Source organism: Tenrec ecaudatus, chromosome 1, assembly GCF_050624435.1.
Source record: "Tenrec ecaudatus isolate mTenEca1 chromosome 1, mTenEca1.hap1, whole genome shotgun sequence".
In the NCBI taxonomy this organism is placed as follows: domain Eukaryota; kingdom Metazoa; phylum Chordata; class Mammalia; order Afrosoricida; family Tenrecidae; genus Tenrec; species Tenrec ecaudatus.
Window position 1 is genome coordinate 169,523,364 of NC_134530.1, and position 26,612 is coordinate 169,549,975.

The 26,612-nt window shown below is 39.0% G+C and overlaps 1 protein-coding gene across 1 annotated transcript; it reads left to right on the forward strand.

Annotated features, from left to right (window-relative positions):
- The first annotated feature begins 21,493 nt into the window (after positions 1–21,493).
- Positions 21,494–22,426, forward strand: LOC142438469 (olfactory receptor 10J1-like). The gene has a single exon (XM_075540788.1). It carries the CDS (start codon positions 21,494–21,496, stop codon positions 22,424–22,426), a length of 933 nt encoding a protein of 310 aa, XP_075396903.1.
- The last annotated feature ends 4,186 nt before the right edge of the window (positions 22,427–26,612 follow it).

Consider the following 26,612-nt stretch of genomic DNA (forward strand, 5'->3'; position numbering starts at 1 on the left):
GAGTATCACTGGATTTGTTTCTCTCATAATCCTGGCCTAATACAAACAGGAGATGCACTTTGTAGAGAAATGGCATGCATTCAACTTCAAAAAGAAAATTTCAAGAGCTATTCTAAAGTAATGCTGTTGACAATAAGATAATATCCATATATCAAGAAGGGAAATTAGAAATATACCTATTACTAAATTTAGGTACCAACAACTAATGCCAAAGTAAAAGTAATTGAAGATAATTACCAACTTCTGCAATCTGAAATGTATCTAGAATGCCATCAAGATGCGCTAATAACTGCTGGCACTTTAAATACTAAAGTTGGAAGTAAAGAGGAAGGATCAGTAGTAATATCAATCTGTATGTGTTCCATTTCATTTTTCTTCCATGTCATTTTTGATGACTTCCAATTTAAACAGATTTATACTTGGTTTATTCCATGTGCCAACTATTAATGGATGTTTGCAGCGGTTTCTTCTCATTTTAAAGGGTACCACATTGGCAGATCAAGACCCTGACAGCATATTCCATCCATGCCATTCGTCAAGTCTACTGTGAGGAGGCGGCTCTTGCCTAGTCATATTTTGAGTCACTTCCAACCGGAGGACTTCTACCAGGCTCTATACCAGACCCTGTTCGGCTGCTATTAATAAGATTTTCACTGGTCATATTCTATTTTTGGCTAAGTAGAATGGCTGGTTCTCTTTCCTTGTTGTCTTGGACTGGAAGTGCAGCTAAAACCTATCCACCATGCATGATCCTTCTGATATATTAAATACAAAGTGCAAACCATTGTAGTACAACAAAGTGACAGAGGAGTGGTGAGACTTCACCTTGTTGACATTCAGATTTTAAGTTTCCAGCTCATATATCAGTCATCTGAAAAATGTTCAAAGACTTTCCAAACAAGCAAAAAAGTCACCATTCTGTTTTCATAAATCTAGAATTGTTCCTCATAACATTTTTGTTTGTATTAGTGTATTTATTTGTGAGATTATTCATTTGAAATATATCTGATTATATAGGGTATTTACTTTGTAAGAATTCCTAATCAAGGAGGAGAGTCAAGGATAAAATCCAGCCTACAGTCCACTTGACAAATGCACAGAGCTACACCTGTCCATGTGAAATGATGTTCTTTTTCTGATTGTATGAATATACCACTCATGGCTCAAGCTTGTGCACATGGCTGCATTCACTCAAAAGAGACTCCTTTATCTGTCTGAACAATGAAATATACTAAATTAGCCACAGTTCTGTATGTCTCTCTCCTTGATAAGTTCTATGAGAGAAAACACTATGGCATGTTTGAAGCCCCAATATTCAGAATGGGGAAGAAGTGCACAAACATTAATATTTGTCGATTCAATAAATGAAGGAATAATAGAATAGGCATTCATTTTGCTTGTTTCTTTTTGGCTCATTACTTTGTTGATAAAACTCATTTCAGTGAATCAGTAATGAAAAGTGAAGAGTTTTTGTTCTACTAATTGTCCAGGTTCCTAAGAATGCCCCGGAGATACAACCTCAAATGCTTTCCCTGATGCCCCTGGTTCCTGGAAGGAGTCTCTAGGGAGAGTCCCTAGAGTCCTAAAGCGGATGGATCTGCTCCCCTTTCTGGAATAATCAGAAGAAAACAACCTTGTAATTGGGGATTCAAGAGGCACCAACTCGGTGGGAAGACACTCACAGGCTGGAGGAGTCAATGCCTCCTTCGGTCACCATACAGCTTCCTTCTGATGCTTAGAGAATGCTGGTGCTCTTGGATTGCCTTTCCAATTTTTTCAATTCAGAAAAAATTCTGAATTCTCTCGTGGAGAGAACCCCTCTCAGTTCTTTTTAAATTACAATACATGAGCTACTAAGAAAAATTTTCTCGTCTCTTTTGCCAAGTTTGCCTGAAGTAAGTGGTTGTTGGTAGAAAACTAGAGAGAGAAATTTTGATTTTATATGTTCTAAGGTTCTTTCTTTTCCTATTCTGATTTTAAACTTATTATCTTGAGAGCATCCCCCCCTGTATCTTGAATGATAGCCAATTGATATTTGGTGCATTTAAATTCTCCTTAAAAATTTAAATAATGGAAGGATTTGCTGAAAGTAATGGAGGAGAGATGGCAAACACGGCAGTCGTTATAATCCCCGGGTTCTGCTTCACTACTGACGTGCCCTCTGTCTTTTAAGTTAATAAGGCTGATGGTTGGGCATGTTTTCATAAATATGTTGTTTTCTTACTATTTTACTTTAATATCTTGCCTAAATATGTATTCAGGTGTGTTTTAATTCCATAAATTTTTATGTGATTTATATTTCTGCCATACCTGTGTTTCACATCTGGTCTTACCAGTTACTGGGTATGTGACGGGAGACTTGTAAGATGTTTCTGAGTCTCAAATTCTCCATCTATGAAAAGGGATTGGTCTGTGTCCTTGGAGAATTATTGCTAAAGGTTCAATTAGGATCTGTTTAAACAGGTTGGCATCTAGTATGTTAATGCTAATTCCTAAATTTGTGTTTCTATTTCCCTCAGCTTCTTAGAATACCAGCCAACTTTACTGGTTCAGTGAAATTTATAAATCTTTATACTTTGAATCCCCTTATTTACTATGCTCAATCCTGGGTCCTTGCCCTCCCTTATTCAATAAGGTGACTTATTATGTGGTTACATCCAGGGCCATTACGTCCTGAAAAGTAGGCTCTTGGCATAATACATGAGAGACAGAGAGAAAAAAGAGAGAAAGAGATGAATCAGGATGGACCTAGATTTTGCACTGCCAGATGCTGCTCATGTAGTATAAAGAAATAAATCATATGAACACCAATTTTCTGTGTGTCCCACTTTCTTACTAGATGTAAATATCAATGTTAGGAATGAAGAAGAAATTAGCTAAGACCTATCACGTCAATTCTCCTCATATAGACACCAAAACCAATGCAGACAAGACACTTTAAAAATATCTTCCTTCCTGAATAAAAGTTTGTCAACTTCTGAGTATCAATGTAGTCGAGTCAGTATCTCCATGAGAAAGAAGCAGCTCTTTCTCTGGTCTTAAGATCTTTACGGAGCAAAGGACACAGGGTATGAGGGAAAGAGACATGGAAGCTGGGGACCAAGTGTGCAGTATTAATCAACTCCTTTGTCCTTTGGAACTAAGCTTCTTCATATTTATATCATATAGTCATTTTTTAGTGCTCCACATATTGTTACCCTGAAGAGAAAAATAAATTAGCAAACATAAAAAATTCTTACATACTTTTTTAGAAAAAAGGTTTGCTCACCAAAACTAAGATTGAAGATTTGAATAATAACTCAAATTTGTCATAGAGCTTAATTAGGATTCTGCTTAAAATAAAGCAATAACTTAATCAAGAAGTAAAATAATTGGTGAATTTGGAACACAGGGTCAAGAGGTTCTCAGCACAGAGCAATGAAGTGCAAAGGGTTTTTATTCAGTAAAGAACAAAAATGTGAGTAGTTACATAACTCAGCGGTTTATAATTATACATAAATACAGGGCAGCGATGTTGTTGCTGTTATTAAATGTCATCAAGTTGGTTCTGACTGAGAGCAACCTTATGTACAACAGAAAAAAGCAGAGCCATGACCCGTGCCATCCTTGACTGGCTGTTACGTTTGAGCCCATTGTTACAGCCCTGATGCCAATCCACCTTCCTAAGGGTCTGCCTCTTTTTGCTGTCCCTCTCCTTTACGAAGGGGAATTCACTTTTCCAAGGACCAGACGTTCCTGATAACATGTCCAAGGTATGTGAAATGAGGTCTCACCATGCTTACTTCTAAGGAGCATCCTAGTTGTACTTCTTCCCAAAAAAGTTTTCCTGTTTATCTAGCAGGCAGTTTGTGATATATTCAATATTCTTGACTAAATGCATATTCAAATGCATCAATTCTTATAACAAGAGCATGCTAAAATTCTAAAAGTTAGCTGCTAGTTCTAAAGCTGATCTAGCAAGAAGTTTTCTGCTACATTTACATCCTTTGTAATATGCAAAAATTATCTCAAGAGCCTCTGGGCAATTATTTCCTGAAAAAATGTTTTTTCATATACCACATTTGGCCTCCTTGAGTGCTTGTTGAGGGTGCTTGAAGTTCCACTGTTCAGTGTTGGTGGTGTGGTCCATCAGAGACATGTCAAGGTGTCCCTGTAGAAAGAGAATGTCTGGAGACTGCTTGTGGTAGCAGTTATACAGTTCTAGTTGTTGTGACTAAACTATGAAGCTATATATGTATTAAATATAAATTAATAATTAAAAAGAAACAAATTCTAATATAGATGAAAAAGTTGCCTGTGTAGCAGAGCATAGTGGAAATTTGCAGACTTGACAGGCTGTAGAGTCTTATGCTAAAAATCAATATAGAGACTGACTTCAGACGAGAACAAAGCTCTTCTCAATAATCAGGCACCACAATTATTAATTGTAGGTGCTCTTATTCAAGGAACCATGGTGGCATTGGGGTTTAAGCACTGGGCTACCAACTGCGAGGTTGATGGTTCAAAGTCACAGCCCAGGGAGTGGGCGGTTGGCTGTCTTGAAGCAGAGCTGCTAACAAGGAAGGAGAGCCAGCGTCTGAGAATATGTCCTCGACAAGTAAATTTTTCTGTACACTCCTATCCACAAGACAACTAAGGTTTTCGAGAAGGCCGTGTATTGAGAGGAGCTACTCCTGGAGAGACTCCAGGCCCATGGGCAGGAACACAGGGCTGTAACCAGCACAGCCCCTCCAAGCGTGCTTCACCAGGCGCCATCTCTCTCCTCAGACAGGATGATGAAGGAAGGAAACTGATCTTGCTCTTCTCCCTTACGTCCACTAAAGAAAGACGTGCTTCTGGTCTCTTCTCACTGCAGATGCTTACTAAGATGGGGAGCTAGGTTCTAGAGCCAATTGCCATGTACAGACAGTGGGCTGAGTATTTCATTGTAAAACTGACTGTAGCCTGGTCGTATGTGGTCCCCAGTAGTGTTGTCTTTATAGTTTATGTTTGTCAGTCTGCTTGTGGTGGGTATGCCTCCAGGATGGACCAAAGACTCGGGGAGGAAATGTATGGTTTTCTGGAAAACGAAACGGACCCCAAACATGAGTGATTCTACCTTGTTTTTATGTACTAAATTGCCAGCTGCACTTTCTCTGAGCACTATTACGTAGTGCATTTTAACTGAATCTTTCTTGAGTAATGTGTTACGTATTTAAATACATTATTGATATTTGAGTAGAATTAGTCCATCTTCCGTGTGAAAATGTTTTCTTGTAAAATGATGTGAAAAGTGATGCAACTGTGAATGATAAAAAAATCATAGTATTTTGTGTAGAAAAAAAAGTCATCAGCTGATCCATGGGAGAAAGATGAGGTTGTCTGCTCCTCTAAAGATTTATGCTCTCTGCTTCATTGCCACCTGGGCTAGAGTATACCTCTTCTCTAAGCAACCTTACCCTTGATCATTTCCCACCAGGCCTGCCACTCCCCCTTCTCTACCCTTTGGGGTCCCATGTTTTTCCCTTGTCCCTGGGTTTGTTAACACCACTTCCTTACCCCCCCTACCCCCCACCCCAAGTCCCCCCGGAACTGTCGGTCCCGTTGTTAGCCCAGGTGGCAATGAAGCATGGTAGTAGGGCAGGAGGAAGGTCAAGGGAGATGGAGGAAAGAGCTAGGAGTCAAAGGGCATTCATGGAGGTCTAGACAAAGACATGTACATGCAAATATATATAGGAGGTTGGGGAAATAGATCTTTGTGTCTATATTTATAGGTCAAGTATTAAGGTGGCAGAAGGACCTTGGGCCTCTACTCAAACACTCCCTCTATGCATGAATACCTTCTTTTATTAAATTGGAACTCTATGATGCTCACTCTCCCGACACAACAGCTGGAGCCAACATGGGTGAACAAGTAAATGTGGTGAAGAAAGCTGATGGTGCCCGGCTATCAAAAGAGATAGTGACTGGGGTCTTAAAGGCTTGAAGATAAACAAGCGGCCATCTAGCTCAGAAGCAACAAAGTCCACATGGAAGAACACACCAGCCTGTGTGATCGAGTGGTCCCAAAGGGATCAGTTACCAGGCATCAAAGAACAAAAAATCATATCATTGACTGCACACCTCCATGATAGGATCGCTGAAGACAAATGGGTGCATAAGCAAATGTGGTGAAGAAAGCTGATGGTGCCCGGCTATCAAAAGAGATAGTGTCTGGGGTCTTAAAGGCTTGAAGGTGAACAAGCGGCCATCTCGCTCAGAAACAAATAAGCCCACATGGAAGAAGCACACCGGCCAGTGCGATCACGAGGTGCCCAAGGGACCAGATATAAGGCATCATGCAAAAAAAAAAAAGATATAAGTGTGTGTATGTATGTGTATTTATGTGCATATGTATATATGTATGTGTATATATATATTATATTAAATGAAGGGGGAAGTGCAGAGTGGAGACCCAAGGCCCAAGTGTCAGCCAATGGAGATTCCCTCATAGAGGGGCTTAGGAGAGGAGATGGGTTAATTAGGGTGTGAGGTAGTATCGATGAAGAACACAGCTTTCCCCCAGATCCTGGATGCTTCCTCCCCCCAACTACCATGATCCGAATTCTACCTTGCAGGGCTGGATAGGACAGAGGCTGTACACTGGTACATAGGAGGGTTGGAGATACAGGGAATCCAGGGTGGATGATACCTCCAGGACCAAGGGGGTGAGGGACGATGCTGGGAGAGTGGAGGGTGAGTGGGTTGGAAAGGGGGAACTGATTACAAGGAGCCACATGTGACCTCTTCCCTGGGAGAGGGACAGCAGAGAAGGGACCCTGAATAGGGCAAGATATGACAAAATAACGAGGTATAAATTACCAAGGGCATATGAGGGAGGGGGGAAAAGGGAGGGAGGGGGGGAAAAAAAGGAGGACCTGATGCAAGGGGCTTAGGTGAAGAGCAAATGCCTTGAGAGTGATTGGGACAGGGAGTGTATGGGTGTGCTTTGTACAATTGATATATGTATATGTATGGATTGTGGTAAGAGTTGTTGGAGTCCCTAATAAAATGTAAAAGAAGAAAAAAAAAAAGAAGAAAAAAAAAAAAGATTTATGCTCTCTGAAGCCTTCTCTAGGCTCACTGCGAGTCAGAATGGACTTAATGACAGTGTGTTTCATTAAAGTTCCCTGTCATTTTTAAGATAGTCCTGATGTGTCAGCATTTAGTTACTTCATCTATATCTTGCCATATTGTTCTTGGATATCTTTCTTTTCTCTCCAGCACCTTCTCAATTCATATGAGAATGACTCTGTCTCTCTTTGACTCAGTAGTTCATTATCTCCATCCTCTTGGAAAGCCATGTTCTGTTTCTCTCTTGTCCTATAGCTCTGCAGTCTAGATTCTTGCTGGAATGTTTGTCCTGGTTTATATTTACCGAAGACAATGCTTCTCTGAAGAACTGGCATCTAGCAGAAGCCTGGGTCTACTTCTTCAGATAGAGGAACATCTAGGGCACTCCTTTAGTCATCAGATTATTTAACACGCAATTTCAAGAGACTTAAACCTGTCGAATATTACCCTTGGTCTTAGAGATATAGAAAAGCATAGGTTGGATTTTATTTTCAGAAAGTTCATAGTCTACTTGAATAGTCATATAACCAGATAATTATAATTGAATGTACCAAGTGCTTTCATAGAAGAATTACTGAAATGCCAAGGGAACAAAGATGGGAGGGATACTTTGCTAGAAAATGTTGATGTAAAGAGATACCAGAGGAGGCTTAAAATAATTAAGCTTGAACCTACTCCTTAAAATGTAATTCTTCACTATCCACTGAACAAGCAATACATATTCATCATGGACACTTAGGAAAATTTAGGAGACTGTAGAAATTTATCCATAATTATACCATGCAGTCAAGTGCTACTAATGTTTAGACATTTCCATTCAATCTTTTTCGATAGACATTTTTATACAGTTAAGATTATTCTGTCTATAATAGTCCATGTCATGCTCTTTGTTCTTATTATTTCATTGAACTATAAAAATTTCATGTATAATGTTTGAAAAGTATAAATAATATATAAGACTAAAATAATATTATATTGTTTTCTGTTCTAAAATATCACATATGTTCATTTGTATATTCTTTTTTAAAAAACATTTTATTAGGGGCTCATACAACTCTTATCACAATGCATACATACACATACATCAATTGTATAAAGCACATCTGTACATTCTTTGCCCTAATCATTTTCAAAGCATTTGCTCTCCACTGAAGCCCTTTGCATCAGGTCCTCTTTTTTTCCCCCTCCCTCCCTGCTACCCTCTTCCTCATGAGCCCTTGATAATTTATAGATTATTATTTTGTCATATCTTGCCCTATCCGGCGTCTCGCTTCAACCCCTTCTCTGTTGTCCGTTCCCCAAGAAGGAGGTCACATGTAGATCCTTGTAATCAGTTCTCCCTTTCCAACCCACTCACTCTCTACTCTCCCAGTATCGTCCCTCACACCCCAGGTCCTGAAGGTTTCATCCATCCTGGATTCCCTGTGCCTCCAGCTCCTATATGCACCAGTGTGCAACCTCTGCTCTATCCAATCTTGCAAGGTAGAATTTGGAACATGGTTGTTGGGGGGAGGAAGCATCCAGGATCTGGGGAAGAGCTGTATTCTTCATCGGTGCTACATCGCACCCTGATTGACTCGTCTCCTCCCTAGATCCCTCTGTGAGGGGATCTCCAGTGGCTGCGACAAATGGGCTTTGAGTCTCCACTCTGCACTTCCCCCTTCATTCACTATGGTATATATATATATATATATATATATATATATATATATATATATATATATATATATATGGATGGTGCCTTATACCTGACCCTTTTGGCACCTTGTGATCACACAGGCTGGTGTGCTTCTTCCATGTGGGCTTTGTTGCTTCTGAGCTAGATGGCCGCTTGTTCATCTTCAAGCCTTTAAGACCCCAGACACTATCTCTTTTGATAACCGGGAACCATCATCTTTCTTCGCCACATTTGCCTATGCACCCGTTTGTCCTTGGAGATGGTATCATGGAGGTGTGCACCCAGTGATATGATTTTTTTGTTCTTTGATGCCTGATAACTGATCCCCTTGGGACCACGTGATCACACAGGCTGGTGTGTTCTTCCATGTGGGCTTTGTTGCTTCTGAGCTAGATGGCCGCTTGTTTATCTTCAAGTCTTTAAGACCCCAGACACTATCTCTTTTCATAGCCAGGCACCATCAGCTTTCTTCACCACATCTACTTGTGCACCACTTTGGCTTCAGCAGTTGTGTCAGGAGGGTGAGCATCATAGAGTGCCAATTTAATAGAAGAAAGTATTCATGCATTGAGGGAGTGCTTGAGTAGAGGCCCAAGGTCCTTCCGCCACCTTAATACTAAACCTATAAATATAGACACATAGATCTATTTCCCCATCCTCATATATATATTTGCATGTACATGTCTCTGTCTAGACCTCTATAAATGCCCTTTGCCTCCTAGATCTTTCCCCTATTTCCCTTGACTTTCCTCCTGCCCCACTATCATGCTCCATCCCCACCTGGGTTACAGCTATACCTCTTCTTTACATAACCTTACGCTTGATCATTCCTTACCAGGCCAGCCAATCCCCTGTCACCACCAATTTGGGTCCCATGTTGTTCCCTTGTCCATAGGTTTGTTAATACCACTTCCTTAACCCCCCACCTCCCTCTATCACAAGTCCCCCGGAACTGTCAGTCCCATTTTTTTTCCTCCAGATAGTTCTTCCAGCCTGTCTTATTTAGACAGACCTGTGGAGATAATAACATGAACGAAAACAAGACAGAGGAAAACAAAGCAACAGTATACAATCAGACAGCAAAACAACAACAACAAATCACTGACAAAGAACAAAACAAAACACATCTAGAAAGAAAAGCTTGTAGTTAGTTCAAGGATCGTTTGCTGGCCCTTAGGAGCGTTTTCCAGTCCAGTCTGTTGGGGCACCACGCCCTGGCCCCAAAGTCCACTTTCAGCATTCCCTGGAAACCTTGCCACTCCATTCCCTTGCTGTTCCGCTGCACTCCCCCAGTGCTTTGCCTTGGTGTGGTGGGATCAGGTCAGGTGCAATTTGCACACTGTGTCTCTGGTGGTGTCCCTTGTATCGCCCTTAGTCACTGAGGGGCATCACGTCTCATAGTGAGGCCAGCTATGTTGTCCTCTCTGTGGACTGGCTGCTCTAATCAGGAACATCATCCTCACGGCCTGGTGGGCCAGGCTGTGCTCCACTCTCTCCTCCTGCCCCTTCATCTGCTCCCGTGTGCTCTGATCAGATATGTCCCTCTCCAGGAGCTGCAGAATCAATGTCATCCTTTGAAACAAATTCTTCTCGGGGGAGGGGCAGGAATCCACTTAATTTTTGGTGCTGGGGCCAGCCTCCCAGACCTCTCCACCGGTTCCCTCCTCCACGCCGGGATATTGCATTCACACCTTGCGGCACTGGGTTGAAGTCTGGTCCCACTTTCCCTGTGGAGATATAAATAATACTCTCCCCTTGGGTGGGATAGTGCCCCATGCCCCCGCTCCCCTTTTCTTCCTTATATTCATCCTTTTATTTTCCTTTCCTCACCTCCTCCCCAGTTGTCTACCATGTGCATCCCTGGTTTTGATCTGGTCTCTGCCATACTACACAGTCTTCACCCCAAAAATGTTTGTATACAGTAGCTTTTTCCCAATGCCCCTTTCGCATTTTTTTAATACCATACCTCAACGGGCTCATGTTGTACTTGTCCTTTTGTTCCTGACTAACTTCGCTTAGCATGATTTCCTCCAGTTCTTGCCATGCCGCTATGTGCCTCATAGGTTCATCACTGCTTTCTAGTGATGCGTAGTACTCCATTGTATGTATATAGCGCAGTTTTTTAATCCAATCGTCAGTTGATGGAAATTTGGGTTGCTTCCAGCTCCTTGCAATTGTGAACTGTGCCACAATGAACATTGGAGCACAGATGACTGGCCTTGGTTTTTCTCTTGCCTCTTCTGGGTATATGCCCAGTAGGGGGATTGCTGGGTCATATGGTAACTCTTTTTCCATTTGTTTTAGGTATCACCAGATTGATTTCCCTAGTGGCTGTACATACTTACAGGCCCACCAGCAGTGGATGAGAGTTCCTATCTCCCCACAGCCCCCCCAACACTTGTTGCTTTCTGATTTTTTGAATTGGGCTACCTTTGAGGGAGTCAGGTGGTACCTCATTGTTGTTTTAATTTGCATTTCTCTTATGGCTAAAGATTGGGAACATTTTCTCATATGTTTGTTGGCCATTCAGATTTCTGCCCCAGTGAAATTTCTGTTCAAGTCCTTTACCCACCTCTCAAGTGGGCTATTGGTTTTTTTTTCTTTTTGGAAGCGAGCAGAGTATTGTAGATTTTAGTAATAAGGCCTTTGTCTGATGTGTCATTGGTAAAGATGTTTTCCCAGTCTGTGGGCTCTCTTACTACTCTCTTGATTTCTTACGATGTAAACAAGTGTTTTATCTTCAGTATATCCCATTTGTCAATTTGTGCCTCCTCTGTGTGTGTGTCCTTCCCTATTTCTGATATAGCCTGTGTATTTCCTGTACCAAAGTTCTCAAGTTGGTCCCAATTCCCTCATTGATGGCCCTAATAGTTTGGGCTTTAACTTCACGGTCTGTGATCCACCTTCAGTTTATTCTTGTGCATGGAGTGTGATAAGGGTCTTGCTTATTTTTTCTGCATGTAAATATCCATTTTTTTTCCAGCACCACTTGTTAAAGAGGGCATCTGCTTCCCAGTTGATATTTTAGGGGGCCTTATCAAGGATCAGCTGTCTGTATGCTGATGTCTTTATTTCTGGGTTTTCAGTTATTTTCCATTTGTCTGAGTATCTGTCATTGGACCAATACCATGCAGTTTTGAGAACTGTGGCTGTATAGTATGTGCCAAAGTCAGGTAAGCAAGCCCTCCCACGGGGTCCTTCTTCTTGAGTTGTTCTCTGCTAATTCTGGGCTTCTTCCCTCTCCATATGAAGTTGGTAATCAGTTTTTCCATTTCTTTGAAAAAAGATGATGGTAATTGTATCAGGATGGCATTAAACTTATATAGTGCTTTTTGGCAGAACAGATATCTTAACTATATTAAGTCTTGCAATCCAAGAGCATGGGATATTCTTCCATTTGTTGAGGTCACTCTTGGTTTTTTTGTAATAGTGTTCTATAGTTTTCCCTGTATAGATCTTTTGTTTTTTCAGTAAAGTGTATCCCTAGATATTTCAATTTGTATTTGGCTATTGTGAAGGGTACCACCTTTTGGATCTCTTCTTCTGTGGTCTTATCTGATGTGTGTAACAGTCCAATGGACTTCTGTTTGATGATCTTGTATCCTGCCACTCTGCCAAACTCCTCTATTGCTTCCAGTACTCCCTTTGTGGAACTTTTGGGATTTTCCGTATATAAAATCATATCATCTGCAAATAATGATAATTTCACCTCTTCCTTCCCCAGATGAATACCTTTGATGTCACTTCTTTGCTTTATGCTGTTAGCTAAAACCTCCAGCACGATATTAAATAGGAGTGGGGACAAGGGGCATCCTTGTCTGGTCCCCTTTTTCAGTGGGATTGTGTTACAGTTTACTCCATTGACTACCACGTTGGCTGTTGGTTTTTCATATATAGCTTGTATTGTCTTGAGGAACTTTCCTTCCATTCCTATCTTTGCAAGTGTCTTAAACAGGAATTGGTGTTGGATGTTGTCGAATGCTTTTTCTGCATCTATTGATATTATGATGTGGTTCTTATAGTTTTTCATGTCAATGTGATGAATAATACTAATGGTCTTTTGTATATTGAACCATCCCTGCATCCCTGGTATGAATCCTACTTGGTCATGGTGAATTATTTGTTTTATATACTTTTGTATTCCGTTGGCTAGTATTTTGTTAAGGATTTTTGCATCAATGTTCCTTAGCGATATTGGTCTTTAGTTCTCGATTCTTGTGGGATCCTTGCCCGGTTTGGGTATCAGAGTTATACTAGCTTCATCGAAGGAGTTCGGGAGTTTGCCATCTTTTTCTATGTTCTGGAAAATTTTGTGTAGGATTGGTGTGAGTTCTTCCCTGAATGCTTGGTAGAATTCTCTAGTGTAGCCATCTGGTCCAGGGAACTTTTTTGTTGGTAATCCCTTGATAACCTTTTCTATTTCTTCTATTGCTATGGGTCTGTTGAAATTCTTGATGTCCACCGAGGATAGTCTAGGGAGGGAATGTTTTTCCAGGCATTTGCCCATGTCTGCAAAATTGTTGAATTCATTGGAGTACAATCCTTCATAGTACTGTGTAACTATCCTTTTGATTTCATTAGGGTCTGTTGTAATGACCCCTCTTTCATCCCTTATTCTTGCTGTTGAGATTTGTTCCCTCCTTTCTTTGGTTAGGTTTGCCAATGGTCTATCAATCCTGTTTATCCTTTCAAAGAACCAACTTTTAGCGATATTAATTTTTTCCATAGTTTTCTTACTTTCCCTCTCCTGGATCTCAGCCCTGATTTTTGTAATTTCGTTTATTTTGCTATTAGTAGGATTGTCCTGCTGACTCTGCTCTAAATTTTGTAAATTTTGTGTCCCCGTATCCATCATGAGTCTCCCTTCCTTTCTTAGGTGTGCTTGTATTGCCATGAACCTTCCTCTGATGACTGCCTTTGCTGTTGTCCCATAAGTTTTGATACGTCGTGTGCTCATTTTCGTTGGTTTCTAGAAATTTCCTGATTTCATCTCTGATCTGCACCAGTACGCACTCCTTTTTCAGTAGAGAGTTATTCATCCTCCAATTATTTGCTCTTATTTTCTTTGTCTTCCTTTTGTTGATTAACAGTCTTATGGCACAGTGGTCAGAGAGAGAGGTCTGTATTATTTCAATGTGCTTGAATTTATGCCCCAGCATGTGGTCTATCTTCAAATATGTGCCATGGGGAACTTGAAAAGAATGTGAAATTTTTTACATTTGGATGAAAAACTGTAAATATCTAGCAGGTCAAATTGTCTAATTGTGGAGTTTAGCTCTCTAGTCTCCTTTTTGAGTTTCTTTCTCTGTGATCTATCTTTCTCAGTGAGTGGTGTGTTGTAGTCACCCACTATAATTGTCGAGTCTGTGATTCCTTTCTTAATCTTTTGGAGTGTTTAGTTGATGTATTGAGCTGGTCTCTCATTCGGGGAATATATGTTTACAATGCTTAGTGGTTCGTTGTCTATGATTCCCTTGAGCATTATATAGTGTCCCTCCTTATCTCTCTTTTTTTTATGTGTTTGCAAAATTTATTTGCATGTTGGGCCAAGTTCATTAAACTCTAAAAAACAAAAGTCCAAAGACTGGATCCTGGAGCTTTTTAAAAATGGCAGTTGAAATTTACACAGTCCTTAGAATCCTCCTTAAAGGAAGTATCCTGTTTCCGTTGTTTCTTGAGACTATAGATTTAGCAAAGATAGACTGATAGAGACGTCACTTGACACATGGAATATTCCTTATCTCTTTTTATGGTTTGCACTTTGAGGTCAATTTTATCCGAGATTAGGATTGCAATCCCTGCTTTTTTTGTATTGCTGTTTGCTTGGTAGGTCCTTCTCCAGCCTTTGATTCTCAGCCTATTTTTTTCTGTAGCCTTGAGATGTGTCTCCTGTAGGCAGCAAATTGATGGGTTGTGTTTTCTAAGCCATTCTGCTAGTCTCAGTCTTTTAATGCCTGAGTTCAGGCCATTGATATTAGGGCTATTATCTCTATCTGCGGACTCTGTGATGTCATTTAGTACCTTTTGTGTTGGGAGTTTTCCTACTTTCCTTTCTCATTAGTGTGTGTTTTGTGTGTGTATCATTCTTGACTTCTTTCCATCCTTAAGCCATTGCTAACTTGGGGTCTGTTTTCTCTTTGTTGCCCTCTGGGTGAGGTTGTTCTATGTGACGGTCTCTTATTTATGCTTGTTGAGTGTTGTTCTTCTGCCCATACTGAGTCGGGGAGGATCGTTTGTAAGGCTGGGTATGTTGTAATGTATTTTTTGAGTTTTTCCTTGTCTGGGAAGACTTTTACTTCTCCATCGATCTTGTTCGATAATTTGGCTGGGTAGAGTATTCTTGGATTTGCGTTGTTTTCCTTCAATTTTTGGAATATGTTACTCCACTCCCTCCTTTTTTTCATAGTTTCTGCTGATAGGTCTGAGCATATTCTTATGTGGTAACCTTTATATGTGATTGCTTGTTTCTTCCCAGCTGCTCTCATGATTTTCTTCTTTTCCTCAAAGTTGGAAAGTTTAACTATTATGTGTCTTGATTTCTTCTTGGGGTTCGTTGTGCTGGTGTTCTTTAAGCCTCCTGAATAGTTGCCTGGTTTTCATTCATTAGGCGGGGGAAGTTTTCCTCCAAGAATTCTCTCGCTATTGTTGCAGATGACTTCTTTGTTGTGTCTTCCTCCGGTAGGTCAATAATTCTAATGTTGTTCCACTTCATAGCATCAGACATAGCTCTTAGGTTTTCTTCAGCTTCTCTGATGCTCTTATTAGATTTTTATTCACGTTTATTAAAGTCTGCTAGGCTGTCCTCCAAGTCACTGATGCGGTTCTCTGATTCCTCCAATCGATTCTCAAGGAACATGATTCTGCTATTGTTTTTTGTTATCTCTTCACTAAGCTCCTGTATTTCCCTTTGGTGTATGGCTTTTATCTCCTCTATCATTTCAACCTTTTCCTGTACTGTTTCCCTCATATCCTGTATGGCTCCAAGCAGCATTCTGAGAATTTCTTTGTGTGGCATCTCAATGTCTGCTTCTTCTATGTATGTTGTTATGTTCAGGACATCTTCTGCCTTTGCCTTTTGTTTCTCCTGTTTTTTCGTTGAGGTCGTTGGGGCTGATGGCTGTTTGCGTTGAGTTATTTTAGAGGGACCAGATGCCATTTTCTAGGCTCTCTCTGTGAGACTTATAGGAATGCTTCTTCAAACTGCCTACAGCTGATTTTACTATGGGATTAACCTACCAATTTATCCTCCTGTAGCTTCCCTATCAGGGGAGTGCCCCAGATGGCCAGTCAGCTGCCTGCCCCACTGTTGCAGAGGCTGGGCTGAAGTTCCTGCTATTGCTTGGAATGTTGATAAGTGTTGGCTGAGCTGCCTTATGCCCCCAAGTACACAGGCAGGAACTCCATGGTGAGAAGTTGAGAGGAGTATCCCCTGGAGAGAAAGCAGGTCTTTCCCTAGCCTATCTATGCAGGGTGAAGCTCACCTAGCTGGGTGTGGCCCAGGCTCAATTGCCCTAGGGCAAAGGGAGTGCCCGGTAAGTCCACAGTGGCGTGTGAGAGAAACGGGCAGAAATAAGGAGGAGGAGAAAAATTAAAAATAAGACCGTTTAGACTGTGCAGGGGTATAGGGAAGCAAGGGAATCAAAAGCAACTCTGTGGCTGAATCCCACTCCCTGCCTGTGAAGCTGCAAAGGCTTACTCCCTGCCTCAAGCCAAAGGGGCAGGCCGCAGCTGAGCCCCAAGAAGAGTCGCAAGAAAACCGCTGAGCAGCCCTTAGAGAAGTGGGGGAACAGTGAGCAGAGATGTTAACACAAGCCGCAATGTAGCTGAACCCTGATCCCTGCCTGTGGAGCTGTGAGGGTCCTGTCCCTGCCCTCAGGCAGGCAAGGGAAAACTGTGGCTGTGATGAGACCAAGCCCCTCTACAGGCTCCAAATGGTCCTGGCTCTGACAGATACAGTGGCTAGGCTAAAGTCAAGCCCCAGCCGGCTTCCACTGACGTAAGCCAAAAGCACCCAGCCCCTCAAAACCCCTTGGGTCTGTGCCTACTTATCTTCATGATGCACCTCCTGCGATCCAGCAGCGTTGAATTTCCCTCTAAGCAACTCTCCTGGGCTAGATTCTGCGGAGGCCCTCTGGTATGTGTCACTCTGTCGCCATCTTCCCGGAAGTCCCCCATTTATATATTCTTACAGTCCTTTTTCTATCAATTTATATTCACATTTTGGTGGATATGTGTTTATATGTTAGGAACCTATCAAACTGTCGTTTTCCTCATCTAACCATATTGTGAACAGTTTTAGGTGCCTAATATAAATATCTTACTTTAAAAGATGGTATGCATTAAAATGAGTATATAAAACATAAATGGACAATTCAAGAAAATAACAACACAAACTACTGTATTTCCTCTATTGAGGCACAGCAGTAGATCATGACCATAAATCTAGATTTTAGATGCTTTACACTTGTTTCTTTTATAAACCTTTCCTCCACTCCCCCTCTCCCCCCAGCCCCACTTATGATAAATCACTGCTTTTGTGAATTTTAGGTTAAATTATGTCTATCGTTTTTTAAATCAATTTCTCCTACGCAAAGTATTATTTATTCTTGCCTCCTTTTAGACATTAAATCAATGAAATATATACATGTGTGTATATTCACAGATATATGATTTGCCTCTTTAATTCAACATTATGATTTTGATATTCATCCAAGTTGATTTTTCAATCTCTAATTTCCTTATATATCTCTAGCAGGGTCAGAAAACTTTGTTAGTAGAGAATCAATTCATAAACAATTGAGGTTTTGCAAATCATGCAGTCTTTGCTGCAATCATTCAACTCTACGAGGAAAACAGCAATAAACAATACATAAATGAAAGGGTGTGACAGTGGCAAAAAACTTTATTTACCAAAATAGATGGTTGGTAAGTGCCTTGCTTAATAATCCTTTCCTTGAGGGCGATATAGCTCATTGTTAGAAGTTACAACAATAAGCACCCTTCAATGAACATTGTTGGTTTTTTCCCCCCAGGATTTTGTTGGGTTTTTTTTTCTGATTTATTTTTATTAAAAAGACAGATGCAAACTTCCTGAGGTTGTCACTTTCCTTGCACTAACCTCTTTAGTTTTTGACTTGCTGTGTTTTTTGAGTACTTATCTAATGGTGGCATTACTTGCAGGCACAGAACATATGACACCATTAATGTCAAACGCACTGCCATTGCGAAGATGCGGTCCTATAGGACAGGGTAGAACTGCTATTATAAGTTTCCCAGAGTACTCCTTAGGGGCAAGAATGTCAAGGCCTCATTTATACTTTGGACATATTGTCAGGCAAGACCAGTGCCTGAAGGACATCGTATTTGGTAAAATGGAAGGCAGAGAAAAAGAGGAAAGCGCTCAGTGTCATGGATTGACAATGGGTGCATCAGTGGGCTCAGGCACAGGAACAATTGTGAGGATGGCACAGGACTGAAATGTTTCATTCTGTTGTGCATAGTGTCACTATGGGTCCAAGTTGATTCAATGGCACCTGTTAACAACAATGTCAAACTTTCCCCAAAATGATCAATCAGATCTCCTACCAGTAGAAAAAATGACTTCCCACTGCTTCATACCTCTGACAGCCTGATAGGTATGGATGAATTATGTTTTAATTTGTTTTCTATGATTTACCCCCCACCACGAGACTACCAAAGTTTAAAAAATCTTCTTTATGCTTATCTACTATATGTGCTTTCTCTCATATGAAATTCCTAAAAAGTTATTTGTCTCTACTACTATTAAGTTTATCTTGTTTTTTTTCTTATTGAATTTTAAAATCATTAAACACTCTGGATACTAGCATTTGTCAGTGATTTTTTGGTGGCAACATATTTCCTTGCCTGCTATTGTTTGTGTGTGCATTATTGTGATGCATTTTGAAAACCAGAAGTTGATTTTTTTATGTTACAATGTATCATTGTTTTCATTTATGTTTTATATGTTTTTTAATAAATCTATACTGACATATTAAAAAAGCATTCTCAGGTATTGTCTTCTAAATATTATAAAATAATTTTTGTTTGATTGATTTTAGCTTTTTAAAACACTAGAAATTTTTTAAATAAAAAAATTAGCCTAACTTCATTTTTTCTCATGTGAGTAACAAACTATTTGAGGGCAATCATGTCACAAAGCTATGCTTTATTTACCAATATGGAATGGCAAGCTATATTGTGAAGTGTTTTTTTTTTAACTCTAGAACTCTATTCTCTTCCATTGGTATGATTTATTTATCCCTATGTCAATCCACTATCACACCTTCTTACTTACTGTTATGCAAAAAGAAGTAAGGATATTGGAAGGGTCCATTTTTTTCATTGTTTTTCTCATTGTCCATCGTCTCTTGACAATGCTCCAATATCTGCTCCTTCCTGTACATTTTAGGATCCACTGTCAAGTCAACAACAAAAAAAAATGAACTCATGTGAGATTTTGACTGATTTGTATTGAAACCAGAGGTAATTATCCGTTTAATTGAAATCCTCATAATATTAAAACTCTAACTCATAGGCATGGGTTGTATCATTCCATTTATTTTAGTCTTCTTTAGTAGTTTTCATTAAAGTATTTTAATTTTTTCCCATGAAGTTCTTTTTCTTAGGTATTTTATATCATTTAAAATTATTATAAATGATCATCACTTTAAATTATTTGCTATGAATTTGCTACTGAGTTGCAGTGGCACTGGCAGAGAAGTGTTGAACTGCTAAACCTCAAGGTCAGTGGGTGAAACCCAGCAGCTGCTCCAAGAGGGAAAGATGAGGCTGGGGCTACCTGCTCCCATAAAGACTTACAGCCTCAGAAAGCCCTATATAGGGTAGCTTTAAGTCAGAATTAAATTTATGGCAGTGGCTTGTGTGTTTGCTAATCAGTTTGTTAAGTCAAAAATATCATGCTTTGTTACATACAAATTTTGTACCAGAAACTTTTGCAAAACTCTCTTAATAATTCTAATAATTTATTGGTAATTTCTTTTCGGAATTTATGCATGCAATTACATCATCTGTTTAAGCTGTCAGATTTATTTCTGCCTTTTTAATCCTTATATCTCTAATTTCTTTTTTAAAATATTGCTGGGCTGGTTGTGCTATTCATGACCATGTTGAAGGGATGTGAATACAACAGTCATCTTTATCTTGTTCCTAATCTTAGAAAGGACCATTCAGACTTCACCACTAAGCATGATGTTTGCTGGAGAATTCCTGTACACACGCTTTCTCAGCTGAAAGAAAATCTTCTATTTCTAGTTTGCTAAGGATATTGAGCTTGTCATAAGTAAGTAGATATGGAAATTTTAAAATCCTCTTTATACAGCTACTAAAATGGTCATATAACTTTGTTCCTTGATTTAAAGGAAATGTGTAAGGGGATTGTTTTGATGTTCAACAAACTACATTCTGAAGTCATACACTCATTTCATACATTGCTGGATTTAGCATGATAATTTTTAAAAAGAATTTATATCTATCTGTGTGTCAGACTGGTCTGTTAAATTTAAAGTCCAGGTAATTCCATCTTCAGAGAATGAGCTGGGAAACATTTCCTCTATTATATTATCTACAATAGCTTGCAAAATATTGGAACTAATTTTTCCCGGAATATTCATTTGTAGATCATTAACTACTATCGCCGTTTTACACTAATCGCAGGATTTCTCAAGTTTTCTACCTCTTGATTTAATACTGGTAAGTGATTTTTTTTTTTTGCTCAAGAGAATTGTCCATTTAGTCAACGTTTTTAAAATTCATTAGGATAAAACTGTTTGAATAATAACTCTATTTCTTTTTATGTCTGGAATTTCTGTAATGTGTTCAGTTTAGTGATGTCTTCTCATTTTGGGGGGGTCAGGTTCACTAGGAGTTTCCCTACAGTTTAAAATTTTACATTTGTGAACTTTGTCTATTTTATCCTTCTTTTATGTGTCAGTGAGAGAAAAATGGGGCTTTATATTCTCATAAGGATATACAGTCTTGGAGGCTCACATGGGGAAATGCTACCTTGTTCTGTAGTTGTGGGTTGGCATATACTTGATGGCAGTGAGTTCAGTTTTTGGTTTATAACTGTATCTGTTTTATATTATGGTTTATTTTATTCTTTAAAATTGTTGGTATAAATTCTTCAAAGGATATGCAATTCCTTCTTTTGTAGCCCTTTCTTTTTGTAAATAAAAGCATTTTAAACGGTAATTTCTTCCATAATGATGTTCTAAAGGCACATATATTATTTTGCCATTCTTGAATTTGCATATAGTTCTAAAATTCTTATAATTTCTATTGTATTTTATTTGCACCTTATATAAACATCCACCATTTGCAATTTTCAAGACATTTTTTGAGATGCTTTCTAATTTAATCACACTCTCGTGTGAAATTTGGGTCTCAGTAATACTAGTCCTAAAATTAAATTATTTTGCGCAAACTTTATAATATATAGGTAATCATTTTTAATGACGCAGGGGTGCTTGAAAAAATACTTTCTATCGAACTCTTCAACGATGCTGCTAAAGAGTTTCTCTTCCTTTATGTCCAGTTGAATGACCTAGCCAGTCAGGCAGGGGAAGTTGACTTCTCATGTTCTGAACTAGGTCTTTTCTGAGTTCTCCCCCAAGGTCAGCACAGTCTCTGGTGGTCAATATTTCCTATTGACGTCCTCTTTATCTTTCAGAACTGGAGAATTCAATGAAGAGAGGAAATTATACGGAGGTAAGAGACTTTGTTTTCCAAGATTTTTCCAATTTCCATGAACATCAGCTCACACTTTTTGTGGTGTTCCTCACCATGTACGTGCTGACTCTGACTGGCAATGTCATCATTGTGAACCTTATCCGTATTGACCATCACCTCCACACACCGATGTACTTCTTCTTAAGTGTGCTCTCGACTTCAGAGACTTTCTACTCCATGGTCATTATCCCCCGTATGCTTGCAAGCCTTGTGGGCTTTAGCCACGCCATCTCCCTGGAGGGCTGTGGGACTCAGCTCTTTTTTCTCCTTGGGTTTGCCATCACCAACTGCTTCCTCCTAGCAGTGATGGGGTATGACCGTTATGTAGCTATCTGCAACCCTCTTCGTTACTCCATCATCATGAATTTTAGGGTCTGCAGCACGCTGGCATGCTCAGTCTTTGTCGCAGGCTTCTCACTTTCGGTGGTTCAAACCGTGGCCACTTTCAGATTGCACTTTTGTCACACACTGATCCAACATTTCTTCTGTGATATAAGACCTGTGATGGACCTGGCCTGTTATAAGCCAATCGTCAATGACATCCTGACCTTAATTATCTGTCTTCTGACCCTCACTGCCCCTTCTGTCTTTATCTTCATCACTTATGTCCTTATTATTTCTGCCATTCTCAAAATTGCCTCTGCTGAAGGCCGAAAGAAGACGTTTGCCACCTGTGCGTCCCACCTCATTGTGGTCATTTTCCACTATGGCTGTGCCTCCGTTGCTTACTTCATACCCAGATCAGAGAACACAGAAAATCATGATCAGTTAATCGCAATGACTTACACTGTCATAACGCCCTTATTGAATCCTGTGGTGTACAGCCTGAGAAATAAAGAAGTCAAGGATGCACTACGCAGAGTGGTGGGTCAGAAATCACAACACTAATAGGAGAAAATACACAAATTATTTTGTTCACTTTCCAGAGAGGAGATTATTAGTAAAGTTATATATCCAGTTCAAACTGGTTTTTGAAGTTTTATGCATCATATCAAGGAATAGGGTAAAAAAAAAAACCCTAGCGACTTGTCATTGATTTTGTCTTCCTCGGTTTCCTTATTCATTTTATGAAACTACAGGTTACTCTATGTACCCGTTAGTAGATACCCATTCACCGTACACCAAGTAATCATTATAGTTCAAAGTGTGATCAATTATTCATCCCATGCATCAATGTAAAATGACCAATCTACTTTATTAAAGTATAAACCCCAATATAAGCACCACTAAATTGAATCTTCTCTTAATCTAAATTGAATGCTTAAACAAGAGGTTATTAGAAAGGATATTATGAAGAAATCATTGTTTTAGTAAAATAGGAAAAGCAACAATATGAGCTTCAAATGAGCTTAGAATCTTCTCGTGTGCACATTTTAAAGCAGTCTATTGTAAATATCCTTTCTGCCACGTAGAGGGGGCTTCACATAGAAATGGAACTGGGGATGAAAAGAGGAGTTACATGGAAAAGACACCAAAGCAGAGAGAATCCGGGAACTTTTGGTTATTTAAATATAGCCCACGGGGCAGCCAGGAATTCTTCTGACTGGTGGTAGGCCACATAAGAAAGAAGGCCATGTGAAGCCAAAAGAAATGCCTCCCTCTTGATTGGGAGTTTAGCCACATTTATATGTAGGTCATACAGAGGATATTTGCACCTGGATATTTACCTTTGCTGCAAATGTATCTTTGGACATGGTAGATTATAGAACATACTATGAGAAAAGCTTCAGAAACTTCCTAGACATAAACAGACACCTTAAATGAATGATTTGAGAGTTCAGGTCCATAATTTGGGAGGACTTCAAGGTCAATTTAGAATAACTTAATCTATACAGACAATGTTCTATATCCTATTTGGTAAGTACTTGGGGGCTTTAAAAGCTAATGAGTGGCCATTTAAGGTGCAATTGTTGGTCTCTCCGTGACCAGAGGAATGAAAAGTGTTGACAAGTTAAAATGTATGGAAAGCATTAGCCCTGTGGACTAATGGACCATGTAAATATTAGTAACCATGACCCTAAAACTAGAAGAAATAGAAGACGGTATGCAGAACCACCATGAATTGTTCTGAAAGAGTAGGCTAGGAGAAAGTGATGTTATCTTGGTTATTGCAATGAATGAAATGAAATACAAACAAATGGCTCCAATTAAGACTGATCCAATTCAATAGAATGTTTTATTTTAATTTCACGGAAAAATGGATGAAAAAGAAATATAATTATTTCATGAAGTTTTTGAAGCCTGTCTCCCCCCCATATACTATACTTTTATGCACACATACGCGCATGTGTGTATATATACACGCATACATACACATACACAAATAAACTTCAAAATTATGAAAGTGACAAGACTTGATAGTCAGATAAAGACTGGTGGCACCCCCCAAGAGTCTGATCCTTGATTACTCTCTGGATGTGGAATTGAATGTACCCCATATGGTTCAATTTATGACATAACAACAATGAGGGAAACAGTAACACTAATGAAATGGGTGTACCTTAGGGTAATCGACCATTTGGTAACAAGGAAGCAGCATTTAACTCAGGACAAAGTTCTTATGGGTTAGGAAAGAAGTATAAATGGACCCAGGAAATATAAGGAGAAGCTAGGAAGGCGTTGCAATGAGTGAGATGAAAACCTGTGTGTGCAAGAATGATTGTAACATGGATGATGTGCTCTATAATCCTTTACCAAATTAACAATAAAAATAAAAGTTTGAAACAAAGAAATCAATGTGCAAAATAATTAAAACCTCTTATGGACAGGATAAATAACAGGGACAGAAGTAGATAATACCATTAAGAAACTGACTGTTTGAAGGTGAAAAAGAACTATGAAATTGTCTATGAAGAAATAGAATTTGGAAGTAATTAGGTAGGTAGAAAGGAAAATTAGAGATAGACTCAAATTTTTTTATGAGAGATTAGGGAAAAGTAGGGAAAAGAAGGAAATGGGCAATGGTTGTTTTAAATAGCTCCTTCCCTTCCCTTGTAAATCAGGTCACAATGGAGCTGAAAGAGAATTAAATAGACATATAAAAAAGTGAACATAGTAATTTTCTGCTAAAAAGGTAATTTATTCACATCTAGAAAGCTGAAAAAATCCAACAATAAGGAATTTGGACATGAACACCCCCATAAAATTGAAACGATTGAGTTAGAAATGGACCCATGAGACTGTTTACTATTCTATACTTCAAGCAAAGAATTAAAAATCAGGGTGAATTTTAGATGTAATTTGTGAGACAAAATAGATGTTGAATCAAACTATAATGATTACAGTTGTAGGGAAATCAAAGCCATGATACTGAGATATTTGCAAGAAAAATACACAAGAAATATGTAAATGCACAGTAGTTTCATTGTAAAATAGTATAACGTTATTTTAAATTTTACAGGCTATTCAAGAATATTATTAACTTAAAAACTTTTTCATTTCAATCTACTTTCTTATTCTGGGCTCTAATTTAGTCTTTTTCATGAAAAATTTGTTGTTCTTGTTGCTAGGCGCCATCAAGTCAGCTCCAAATCACAGTTACTCTCTGTACAACAGAATTAAACACTATCTCGACCTGCCCCCTCCTCACAATTGTTATATTTGTGTACATTGTTGTAGCCACTGTGTCAATCTGTTCTGTCAAGGGCCATCCTCTTTTACCCTGTCCTTCTACTTTGCCACTCCAAGGAGTGGTTTCTCCCACAAGCTTCCATGTTTTCTAACTACTGTCCCTTCTTCTTTGATTCTAATTTTTGTATTCAAATTACCAATAATTATCCATGAATCCTGATTGCATATTGGAAAATTTTCAGACAAGACATTGGTAGAATTCCTCCATTTCCTTATAACTAGCTTTCATGGTTGGTCTATAAATTCAAATATCAGTTGTAATGACTGGATTTTCTTGAAAGATGATAGATATAATCCTATCACAGGATATATTTCAAGATATATCTTGAAATAACTCTTTGACAATGATGCAATGCCCTTCCATTTGATTGTGTCATTCATAGCATAGTAAACTCTATGATTTCTTAAAATTCAAAATGAACAATACCAGTCCATTTCAGTTGACTGAATCCCAAGATATTGATATGTATGTGATTCATTTAATTTTTATGACTTCTAATCTTCCTAGATTCATATGCCCTACTTTAAAGTTCTGATTTTTGCAGCTGTTTTTTTCTCATGTTGAGTCATGCCCCACCAGCAAATCAAGGTCTTGGAGACTTTACTCCATATGCATCACTCTGGTCAACTCTACTTTGAGAAGGCAACCCTTCCTCAGTCATATTTGAATGCCTTCTCACCACAATGGCTCATGTTCCAGCACTATCTCTGACAATGTTCTGGTTCTATTAGGTCCTCAATATCTGACAATGTTTCAATGCTATCCATAAAGTTTTCAGAAGCTAATTTCTCCAAAGTGGACGCCAATTCCTTTTTGGTAGTCTCTTCGTAGTCTGGAAGCTCCATTGAAGCCTGTTCACTTTGGGTGACCTTTCTGGTATTTGAAAGACCAGTGAAATAGCATCCAGCATCATAGTAATAAAGAAATCCCAAGAGTATGACAATTTTATCAATTAATAATTCATTCTATTAGAAAACAATAAAATTCGAGTATGCTCTCTCAATTTTTCCCAATTATTCTTAGAAATAATCAAGTTCATGATCACTTTAATCTGTGTGTATCTCAGATTCTATAGAGATACATGACTCCCCCTGACTATCCTTTTGGCATCCATAATGATGACTCTGGTTTTGCCGTGTTCTTTAGTCAGTGGGATGATTATATTTTGTATCTGCTTTGTGACAACTGTGCTACCACTCTGGGTTCACGGGCCCCCTTTCAGACAATTTTTTATGGAATTTGGACATTAAGTTACACCCATGACCCTGTAATAGTGTGTACAGTACTTATTTGAGTTGTCCTCAATGCACCCAACTGATTACCTCACTTACTCATTTCTATTGAATAACTTTGACATCATTCAAGATTCAGTATTTCTGCAATAAAGTGTAGTCCTTATGGAAAGTGAGTAACACATTTCATCAACTTCTTAAAGAAGAGTAT